The 12,483-nt window shown below is 38.2% G+C and overlaps 1 protein-coding gene across 1 annotated transcript in view; it reads left to right on the top strand.

The window, feature by feature from the left end:
- Positions 1–12,483, top strand: part of grin2da (glutamate receptor, ionotropic, N-methyl D-aspartate 2D, a) — a 237,814-nt gene that overhangs the window by 119,240 nt on the left and 106,091 nt on the right. Inside the window, exon 6 of the mRNA XM_005933743.2 lies at positions 5,261–5,401. Coding sequence (XP_005933805.1) covers positions 5,261–5,401 — 141 coding nt within the window. The remainder of the gene's footprint in view (positions 1–5,260; positions 5,402–12,483) is intronic.

The following is a 12,483-nucleotide window of genomic DNA, read 5'->3' on the forward strand; positions in this document are numbered from 1 at the left end:
TATATATATATATATATATTCAGCTTTTTTCTATTTACTGTTTTCAAAACTTCACTCACGTAAAAAAATTCTAGGTTTTTTTTCTGTTTTTATAACACGTCCCATTCTAACAGCATTCATGTCTATACTCTGTGAAAAACCTTTATTTTTGGTGTAATATGATTTTCCAAGCAGCTCATATGTGAAAATCCCCAAATCAGTAAAACCTTGAGTAAAATGACAAAATTGCTCAAATGTTAAAGCACATCAATTAGTGCTGCTACTGTACTGCTGATCCTTGTTAAAATGTTACATTTCTTTAATTAGGAATCTGTAGCTAAAGAGTTTTACCTCATTTTGTGATCCTATATAAAGTACATGTTATGTTTCAGCAGACTGCTTCTAGTGCTGAAACTTTATGCATTATCAATTTTGTAGTTTCTTTTCTCTCTGCTGAATTGAGAATTCATTGAGTTTTTTTCTGTACGAAGCCTCGAAGATGGAGAAACCTTATGATTAAAAATTACATGAGAAGATAAATATTCTTCTCTTCATCCCTGAAAAGTACACTTTTTGCACATGAGTATACAGTTTAATTTTACAACCACCTGCATGTTCATGATGCACTCTCTGTAAGAATGACCTGATCTCTTCACTGGGATCATAACATTTACATCCAATCTAATCGAAATAAATTGACCGAGTGTATCCAGGTGAAAGATACAATTCTCTATTGATTTTTCTTTATTACCTTTAAACTCATGTCTGCCGCACCTCATAATGTGAAATGTGTGGTGGTTCTAACTCTTTTTATAGTTCAATTATGCAAATATAAAATTTAGTTGCAACATAAATCCAAACAAGGTCAAAGAGATTTCCCTGGATACAAAACTTTTTACACAACATGACGACAAAGCCTTCAATGTGATTCCATATATCACCTGGAAAATGTTCACTTCACTCGCCATCTTTCTACCTTCACTGTCTACCAGTCATCTTGGCTCCTGTGAAATCCAGGATCCTTTTCTACCTTTTCAGTCAGTTTTTTAATGTATTGTGTCACTGTGCTTGTAAAATGTACGCCCAGACTAGAAGGACAGTCCAAGTGAGCGGTTCACTTGTCACCACTTCCAGTGGCATAGTTCATACTGAAACAGATGCTGCATCCCAAGAACGAGGCTACATATGTTATAAGATGTACATGGAGTGGCTATTCTGACTGTCTAAATCCTATTAATCCATTCTCCGATATAAAGATTACAATGTAGAACGAATGTTTATAATTTCATTTCAACGAGTTACCACACATATTGCACTACAGTTACAGAGTCGAAAAGACAAGTGCATTAAGTTAAGGTTAACATGCACTTCACTCATATACACATAGCGAGGCTGCCATATCGGCCAACACCAGTAGGCGGTAGGTGAAGTGTCTTGCCCAAGGACACAACAACCGAGACTGTCCGAGCCAGGGCTCGAACTGGCAACCTTCCGATTACAAGGCGAACTCCCAACTCTTGAGCAACGAACAAGATTTACATTAAATATTGAAAACGGCTCCATGCTAAATGAAGCCCATCTTCCTTGATATCTAGTGTGAGGTTTCTACCTGGATGGAGTGAGCAATCATCATGGTTTCCGCTCAGTGATTAGTGATTGAAGCCTGGAGCTGAGTGTTTACACTGTTGCCATGTTGCAATTATTGGATGCACTATATATGTCTTCTCCAGTTGTATATGGAATGAATCTGAAAAATAACCTCGTCACTATATCTGTGTTTATGCGTTTGATACTTTTGAGTGTTTTCCACACTTCTGCTGCTGCTTATGATGGATATTTCATAGAGCTTTTCTAAACACCAAAAGTATTATTTGATAATCCATTCAACAAAGAAATGTTATCATTGTACAATTTGCAAATCATTTACTTTGTAATTCATGGCCACAAAAAGTGCTGTCACTGTAGCTATGATATGGTTGACATTGCTGCAAAATTTAGAAAATTTAAACCCAAAAAAGAGATGAAAGAAATGCAAAAATGGAGGACGTAAAAATCCTAATGACTGGGATGTGAGCAGAAGACCAACTGCACTGTCATTCTGTATTAGTCACAAAGGAATTTATTATATCAGCGCTGACAAGCAACTTAGGAAAATTATAAAAGTACTAAGAGGCTGTGAAGTACAGAGAAAGAGCAGCCACTGGCCCTGTGAAGGGTTCACTTCAAAGGGTGAGCCACAAAGGCATTTGTGGCTATTGTACAGATACTGAAGTTGTAAATTCTGTGAACTGTCCTTGATAACATTCTTGACTTTACATTAGCTCATCACAGCAACCTGTTTCACAGAAACCAAGAGCCGGACACTTTAGAGGTCATCCATCCTTCCAATTCAGGGTTGCAGGGAGCTGAAGCCTATCATATAGCAATGGGCAAGAGGCAGTGACTAGACAGGTCACCAGTCCATTACAGGGCTAACACAGAGAGCCAGTCATCCAAGGCCACCAATCACTAGTTAACTTAACTTGACATTTTTTGAATTGTGAGAGAAAGCCAGACTACGAGGAGAGAATCCACCCAGTCAGTGGAACAACTCCACACAGAAAGGCCCCAGCTGCTGTGAGGTGATGGTGTTAACCACTGCAACCTCTGCTGCCCTCAAAGGAGATGTATTGTCTTAAAATAATGTGTATTCCACATGTCACAGAGAAATGCATTATTGCAGTCGGCACATGGACAAAAACTGTTGCTGGTTCAAAGCATTAAAAAAATGTTAATTCTGAAATACAGTATGTCTCATAGATGAGAAGATTGTTTATGATATTTAACAGACCAGTGGGTGATTATTAAAGCCTACATTGTTTACCCCCCATGAGTGTGTTAGCCCCGAAAGGTCTAAAGCGGTCTAAAGCCACGACTCTCTGTTAGAGACGCGTACAGCTGGAGACTGTTGAGTAGTCACTCCTCTTATACTTGTTTGAACTGTACTTGAAATCTTCTGCCTCAGGTGCATGCATAATCAGTTCATGGTAATGTAAAGTCTATGTTGGCAAGTTTCTGTGGTCATATAAAAAATGAGCAGGCCGAGGCCCTAAGTCTTACAAAACTCACATCACAGGGTCATGGGAAGTTCAGGATGTGGAAAGTAAAATGAAGACCTGACCTAAAACATCGATAATAACTGCATATCAAAAATCTCACCCTGTCTTGAGGAAAAACACGTTTTTAATGCAAATCATTAAAAAAAAATAGCATAATAATAGAAAGTTAACACTTTGACCACATTAAAAATTTTAAACATATTTAAATCGTTAAAGAAAGAGTGATGGCTACAAAACTGTCCTGCTCACCAGCTTTTTTAAAGTGGTAATTTGCAGAATTATGGAAATGCTTTATGAAGCTGGCAGCATTCACATTTCGTGCTCAATTGGTAGAAGGCCTTGTCATCAAGACTAGAGCAAGATGTACTGTTTATTTTACATAATATGTTGATGCATGCTCAATCATCCAGGTAAGGAAATCCCAAAAAGTTGATTCTGTTCATTTGGATGTAACATTTTCAGTAGGAGAAACGTTTCATCACTCTTTAAGTGACTTGTTAAGTCTGAAGTAGTCTTCATCAACTTTTGGGGATTTTCCATAATAAATAACAGCATTCTGCGTGATAGGATGTAAGACGTGGCAGTTGTTGTTTTTTAATGCAAGTTACAAATCAGTGTTGACTTTACAGCCACATTAAAAGCTGTGCCTTTTGCTGCAGGAAAGCTTCCAGCAGATCAAAGTCTGATCTATTATTAAATTTTCCTTAGTCTGCTAATATTTATTAAGTCAAACTGAGAATACTTGACACACAAATAAATTTAGAAACTGGATATTCAGTTTTTTTATTGAAGTTGTGCTTGGATTGGCTTGTTATCAGCTGTTTTATTATGCCTCTCTGTCACTGGGACATTCATCAGCTGCTTGACTACAAACTGACTTACAATGTCCAGAGTGACATCCAAGCACATTTATAAAGTAGCCTTTAAAACACTGCTTCCCTCATTAAAGTTACGATCTCTATGATTCTACTGGAATTCAAGCTATGTAGGAGTTGAAAGATTTCCACTAGATGTAGGTTAGACACTTCAGACACCAAAAACAGAAATGCAGAGCTAAACAACGGCACTAAATGGCTACATTCCTTTGCCAAGGATGAAAATTCCCTTCATATCATGAGTGAACTGAGTGTGATAGTTGTGATAGTTTTCTGAGACCATCAAACAGGCTTATATATTTTTTTCTATTTCAGTGTATTTAAATAAGAAACCAGCAACTCTTGCTTGAACATGTGCAAAAGGATTCTAGGAGTTGAAATTTTAGGCAAGGCAAGTTTATTTGTATAGCACAATTCAGCAACAAGGTGATTCAAAGTGCTTTACAGAGACATTAGAAACAAAAACAAATAAAAAGCATCATTTAAAATTGATTAAAACAAGCAAACAAACAAACTAATTAACAAACAAACAAAACAGTATATAAAATCAAAACAGATAAAATCAGAACAGTAGATAAAATCAGTAGTTAAATGTAAGTTTTGAAATTTAAGCTTAAAAGTGTGGATTTGGTGCTTTATTCAAATGCAGCTGAGAACAGGTGAGTCTTCAACCTGGATTTAAATAAACTGAGTGTTTCAGCTGGTAGCTTGATCTAATGTAATTTAAAAAAAAGAGTTCTTTATTATGTTGGAAGGTGTATATTTTCTCATGTCTACCTGATAAATATGTCATGGAATAATCTCTTTTGCCCTGGTAGCTTGATCTAATGTAATTCAATTAATCTGCAAAAGACTAAGAAACTAAATCTTTTCTGGTATGAGTAATATTTGTACACAATATAGGGTGGAGAAAGCAAATAAGTAAATAAAGTAAATAAAATAATCAAATAAATCTACTTGGTTATATTGGTCCAGTGGGATTACAATGGGTCATCAGGGAGGCTAATCATCTAGAGACAACCTGAACTGAATATTAAATGGTCAAATCAGCACAACTGTTTCCCACAATACTGAAAAAAAAAACTGTACACATTTCAGCTTACCTAGTGGAGGAGTCATCTATTTTGTGAATTCACATTCATTATTTCAGGTTGTCATATGCATTTGAGTAGTTTTTCAAGCTTAAGTCTCTGTCCTCTCCAGTATCTGTGCATTTCCTGGGACCCCATCAGGTAAAAAAAAAAAAAAAAGACCTTTAAAACGAATCTAGTCTCTCGGTCTCATGTTGTTCTCTTTGTAATCCTACAGGCGTATTGCCAAAGGTGTTTCTGTCCTCACCCATGGGGCAATGGCTCTGCGGAGGGACCAGGGAGCCACCAGCCGAGCGCAGTACGCTGGCAACTGTCAGAGCGACGGCAACCAGACCCATCGAGTGCCAGACAGAATCAAGTAAGTGGCAGGAAGCGCGAGGGACAGAGGGTGACTTTGAAGTTTGCTGTATGTGAGAATCTAATGTGACTGGCATCAGAGTGAACAAGCAAACAGTGCAACGGCATGGAAAGGCAAATAGTTGCCAACAGTTTTAATCAAATGTCCTCATTCAAAGCAAACCCAGAGAGCTGAGTCATTCTGGCCTGAAAACAGCTGCTTTGTTTTTATAGCAACATTTTACAGATGGATAAACTCCACATAGAAAATCCATGTTTTCACTGCTGGTTTCATTCTGCATTTGTTAATGCTAAAGATTTACTGCGCAAATCAGCCACAACATTAAAAACACTGACAAGTGAAGTGAATAATATTGATCATCTCATTACAATGCAATATGCTGCTGGGAAATCTTTGGCCCTGGCATTCATACTACTTTGACACATAAGATCTGTCTAATTGTCTGTTAGAGCTCAAGGACACTCATTCCAAAGACTACTCACTGACACCGGTGCCAGCAGCCTCCCCCAGCACGACAATGTGCACTGTCACACTACCAGAGCCACTGAGAAATAGCTCAGGGAACAGCACGAAGAACCCAAGGCATTTAGACGGCGTCCAAACTACCCAGAACCCAAAACCGATCAGGACCCGCCAAAATAAGACCAATCCACAGAGGCCCCAGCCTGCAGCCCACAGGACCCAAAGGACTTGCTGACACTGTCACAGTGCCAAAAATCACAAGACACCCCCATGGATCATTTACCCATGCCCCAAAGAGTCAAAGACTGACCTATTAGGTCTTTTAGTTTAGTGACTGATTGGAGTGCATTGCAATCATGCTGTCAAGCAAACATTGTTTTTGCTTTGCATTGACCATTAAATTGCATAATGAAGGAACGTGCAAATAGTTGACTGATTTAGCAACTGTGCAACATCGTTCTCAGTCTTAGTCCATTAGTGCTCCTTTATTCTGTATGACTGAATTGATGCAGTTGTTTATTTAAAAACGGGCTGTTTGTTTCAAGACAAAACTTAAATATGTGAGAGCTTCACTAATGTAAGAAAACAATTGATAGATTTGTGGGGAGTATTTTGAGTTGTGCACTGCTGATGTTGAAACTACTGCTTGGTGCTTAAAACACCAGCTAATAATGATATTAAAATACTGAAAACCTTTTCAGATGCTTTTAAAAGTCTGTTTATATGCAGATTAAAACCTAATATATTTTCTCCAGTGTTTAGTGGAAAGTCTTGACTCAGACTCAAGTTCGTTAAGTTCAGTCAGATGACTTCCATTTGAAATGGTTCATTACAGCAGCAGAGTATAGTTAGTTTGGTAGTTATAGAGAGTTTGGTTTATCACACGCAGATATGTTACAAATAACATTTGAGTGTGATGGTGGACGCTGATTGATGTCAGGCAGCAGATGCAGGGCAGCAGTAATACTTACATGTCCAATGGAGGAGGAATGTTTTCAGCTTACACAGACTGCCATATTGATGTCTGTTTGGTATATTTTGTGAGGAGAGTGAGGTGTAGTATTGTACCCTGTGCCACACAAATGGCTGCATTTCTAGTTTGACTGTGAATATACTGACATTAGGTGCTATGGATGAGTTGACAAACTGGTTATAACCAAATTTACCATTTGCATTTAGGACAGTTTGCCCTTCACAATCAGGGAGACTTTAAATATGTGAAGCAAAGAAATAAAATAGCAGAAGTCCAACTTTTAACTACAAGCTTGTTTGACTGCTCCTGCTCTTTGGCACAGTTCCCTCTGGGAACTGTGTGGTGGAGTTGGGTTTTACTCTCAGCTGTGTCAGAGTTACAGAAACCGTCTGGTAACTACTGCTGCTGTATGCTTGTTAATTGTGTGCAGCTGTATTGCATTCACAAATTAACTGCTATTAACTGTAACACTTAAAGACCTTCTCCATCTGTCTAGTGTTCTTTCAAGGGCACAGACCATCATTTTGACCCTTACCATCTTTTACAACGTGGAGTTCCAGATGGTTCCATCTTTGTAATGCCAAAAGAAAGTCATTTGTTCTGTCGGCTATTGGTTTTTAAACAGATTTTGAACATTTCCCCTCAAGGTTTATATACTGTTGTACACTTGGATCTAGTATTGTTTGTGGATGGATGAATGGGTGGATGGATGGTGTTGGTATGCTGTCTGCAAAGCCAAAGTCCCCAGAGTGCATTTAAATTGTATGCTAATCAAGACGAGTGAAATATATGCATGGAAAGCAGTTGGTGTAGTCATAAGTACAAAAACAATGTATTAATATTGTGTAAGTATTGAGCGAGAATACTAAATGAGTTGTGGCTGTGTCTTCATCACCAGCTGTTTCTCATATCTCGTGCCTCTGTCACAGCAAAATGTGTTGCTGGTATTAAATACTCCAAAGTTCATTTTTGGATAGTTTGTAAAAAAAAAAAAAATTGTAATGTCGGACTGTCTGGGGATATTTTTTTTCTCAACGCCGTAAAACTGCAAAAGATGCAGTTACAAACATTTACAGGTGTTTGAGATCAAAATGATGGTAACAATGAAATTTGTGACTCTGACACTTTGAGGATGGGTTTGTTTGTGGCTACCATTTTTAAGCTTTGAATTAGCATCATGGCATCAGGCATCTTGGGTTTTGTCCCCAGTGATGACTTTAATGGGTGCATTACTAAGTCCTCAATTAATACTTGTTGGCTTACTGCAGGTGCACTGAGCAGAAATAGCTCAGTGAAGGCATCTTGGTAGCAATACTTATACTGTTAACTGCACAGGAAGTCATATTTGTCAGATAATGTTTTAAAAGAAACACAGAAACACTGGATAGGCTCCAGTTCAACAACTCAAAATAGCTAAGGCGAAGCCTAGCAGATGGCACCAGCATGCACCTGTCATGAAAAACAGTTAAGCTCTCAATAATGCATGGCTTAAGTCTATGTACAGGTAAATTCTGTTATTAAAAAAAGTTTTCTCAAAGAGTGAACTTTGAGAAAACTTTGAAAATGTAGACCAACATTATCTTTGTATGATGCTGTTTATTTGTCCTGTGAAGTTGGGCATTTTTTCATGGACATTTACAGGAAACAACCTTTGCACCCAGCCACTAGTGGCCACTGGAGGAATGACAGTTTTGACACTTCTGAGTTTGCAGGTACAGGTGTCAAGGGGGGGTATTAACCTCACCACTTTACTCCCACATTCTGTTTTTTTTTTTTATATTTGTAACTGCCCATACGAGTTATCATCAATCCAGGTGGTAGCACAGAGCTTTGTAAGCCTTGTGCTCCTTGAGCAAGAAAATGAACCGACAAGTGAACAAAACAAAACAATTCTGCCACATTAACCCAGTGAAACATGAGGCAGGTTTAAGGAGAGACTCAACAATAAGTCTAAACTACAAAACTTAACCACAAGAAAGAAAAAGCAGTTGTAGTTTGTATGTATATGACAGATTGATGACAATATCAGGGAAATCTTGCCTGCACAGACGAGCAGATCAACTGCAGATGGATGGTTACCACAGGTTGCCTGCCTGCACTCTTTAATGAAGTGAGCAGGTTCATTTTAAACTCGGCAAAACATTTCATGCCCTTCAGAATCTTGCTCTCCATCAGCAGCAGGGCTGTCTGTCACGCTGACGGGCGCAGAGGCTCATGGGACTCTCATCGAGTGGCAGTGATAGTCCTCGCTACAGCTGCATGAACGACACCTGTAACACATGAAGGGTTTTTCTCTCCGGGGAGATATACACCTTTCCAAAAATATCTCTGCTCTGACTGAAGTGGCACTGCGAAATAAAACTTAACCTGTTTTTAGCTGCTGTGTGGCCTTATTCACATGCAAACAACTTGGGAACACTTAATTCTGAATTAATAGTAATATATGAAAAGCCCACTGGAAATCTTGAAAGCTCAACTTGTCATTTTAGAAGTTAGAGCTAATGAAATCCAATGCAATTCAATACAGTTTCGCTCACATGCAGTTAAACCTACTTTATATACCAAGCTAAACAAGAGACATTTGAGAAGGGGCAAAAAATCTATGTGTAAATCTTTACTGATGGTTAATAAACTGTGCTGTCAGAGATGAGCAGTGCCCACAGATTTACAGATTAAATTTCTTTGCCAGTCGTAAACGGAAAGATTGGTTTGGGAGAAAGAAAAAGAATCCAAATAAATATGTTACACAGTGAAAGCTGTAAAATGACCCTAGCAAAGCACAGTAAGACATCAAATAGACTGTTTGACTATTTAATCTAGATTAAATTCATGTGGTTACAGTTAAAATCCTCCACTTCCTATTTGGAAAAAAATAAACAACTAAATAAATAAATAAAAGCTGTTTGCTCAGTTTGCAGTTACTTCCCATTATTGCCTCTGTGCACAAAACAGTTGGCAAAGAAAAAACTGCTCATGATCACCTCCTCAAACCAAACTACGAGGCTCTTCTGAGCAAAGAGCATAAAGTATTTAAATAAATAAAAGTCCAATCATGCTTCTACAGTGAGGATGACGACTGTACTCAGCCTTCAAGGTTATCAAATTCAAAAGAAACCAGCTTTATTTAATTCTTCACTTTGAATCTTCTTCAGACTAAAACAACTCCAAACATAAATATGTTCTTCACAACACCATTAATGCTACCATTACTATACCGTCATGCTCTGTGCCAGAGAAACAAATAATAAAGCTACATGCTTTTTAAACTACAAGACATGGTGTGGCAGTTGATACCTGTTTTTACTGGTGTAATATTTCCACTGTTGAATTTGTCAACCTTGTCACAAACAGCGCAAAAACACTGATTGAGGAGGATTTTTCAAAAACCCCAGATGACATTCAATAGGGTGGAAGCAGTGAATAGCCTAAAAGCTGATGAGTGGAAAATGTTTGACCTTGAAATGATATGAATTTGTTTTATATTCAGTTTTTTATCTGTGTTTCGATTCAGAGCCATTATAGGAATAAATGCTCCTTCATGACTGATCGTGCAATCTGTTGTGAAGCACTTTCTGAAAATGCCTCCCGTGCGATGCTCGTTGTTTGCTTTTGTTTTTTTAAAAGCTGCAAAGTAGTGTTACAGTACTCGTACCTTTTTAACCCCTTAATCCCTCGTATGTCATATTTGATACAGTTTTCCTGAGTTTTCTTCTAAATAAATTGCTCAATACATTTTTAAACAATAAATTGCAACAAATGACAGATGTAAGAGATATAAAACAAATGAAAATTCATATTTGCATTTTTTTTAATGTTTTGATTTTGCAATTGTCCATTATTAAAGAAATTTGAATTTCCTGGCGGTTATTTCATGGTTCAGGATTTAAACCATGAAATAAATTCATGCTATCTATGCTTTTATACAGAAGGAACCCTTAGCTTTGGGCTTATTAATGGATCTGCACAGCCAAGGTTGGGGAGGGGCTAATTGCATTAAGATATTTGATTGGGCAATCCAGTGTCGGTAATGAAAATGATCGAATGGGCTGCTGTCAGCATTTGTACGACAGCTGCACAGGGGCCCTTAAAGCCAGCCCATTGGCCCAAAAGTGTGTCAGCCCACTGGGAAAACGGTATGCCAGATTCCCACTCCATGCATAAATTTCTTCTGTGTGGCTGCTGCATTCAGCCAACTCTCATCCTATGAAAAATCAGGTGGGGAAAAAGGATGTTTTGGAGCCGTTTTGCTTCATAACAATCTCCATTAGTCAGTCTTTCTACTCTTTGTTTCTGACAAGTGAGTAAAACACATAATACACAACTATTGCTACAGAGCTGTGTTCATCCAAAAAAGTGAACAACCAGCTGCTTGTGTAGACAGACGTTGCCACACAAATATCAGGATGTGGAGAAAGAAGAAAAGGAGGGGACTGAAAGAAAGGGAACGTGTGAGATGGAAGTTTGGCAGGCAGAGCTGGAAGAGAGTCGAGAGGACGGATGGATGAGGGAAGAGAGAGAGAGTAAATTGAAGATGTAGATGACAGCAGACAAAGGCAGCGATAACGACGATGATGATGGTGATTTGGCTGTCTGCTTGGAAATCATTTTGCAGCTTCCAGCCATCAGATTGCAAACAACAGCAGCAGTGCAGAATGCGAACACGTACAGCACAACAGATCGAGCCATAACAATGACATTCAGTCAGTGCTGTAAACTCACTGGAATACAAAACTTATAAAAAGTTGAAATAAACTACATTTCAAAACATGCCGTGACAAGCAAGACTTTAGCTTTTATTCAAAGATGCGCATTTGTGATAAAGAGTATTAACAATGTCAAAAGATTTGTTCTTCAGCAACTTGAATTTATTCAGCTACAAAGGATTCCAAAGGTAAAAAAAAATGGGTAAAAAAATGCCATTTTATTGTCAAACCACCTGCATGAATTTGACTTTAAGAGTTTTATCTGGACAGTCGTTGCACTACATTGGTGTAATCCATTAGGGGTCCATACAGAGCATTCAGATAATTGACAGCAAAGTGGACTTTCCTGGTAAAGTGGTTTGTGACATTTCTGTTAACGCTACAAGCCAAAAGATTCGGTTTACTTGATACCAAAGACTCTATGAAAGACTGTCTGAAATGTTAACCCTGTGCAGTCTTTCAACGCGGGTCGACCCTGCCTGTTGCAAAAAAAGTAACATCCCTGTCAAGGCAAACTGGAAGATAAGGAAAGGCATCTATGAGCTTGTGGGTACTTTGTGATTACTCCTGTATATGCATGCAATCAGGTGCACCCTTCACTCATCACTTCTGGCAACATGCAAAATGATCAAGTCGAGACATGTTTGTGGGTAAATTGTTGCTTCTCAACACGATGATGATTCCAAAGTGCACATCTTACATCATTTACTTCACACATTCCTGAGGAAAAATTGCATCAACAGCCAAGAATTTCTACATTTTTAGTTTTTTTTTTTCTTCTGATAATTTTGACAAAGGATGCAATTTTTGGAAAAAGCTACCTCTGAGGATTGCAAACCAGTTTTCTTTAGATCACATGGAGCATGGAGGGCCAGCCAGGGTCCTGCTGAGCTAGTGTTTGGCTGGAGTGCAGCATTCCCTACTAACAGTGGGAAGTTACACAA

Source organism: Haplochromis burtoni, unplaced genomic scaffold, assembly GCF_018398535.1.
Source record: "Haplochromis burtoni strain Fernald_Lab_line unplaced genomic scaffold, NCSU_Asbu1 Contig_168, whole genome shotgun sequence".
In the NCBI taxonomy this organism is placed as follows: Eukaryota; Metazoa; Chordata; class Actinopteri; order Cichliformes; family Cichlidae; genus Haplochromis; species Haplochromis burtoni.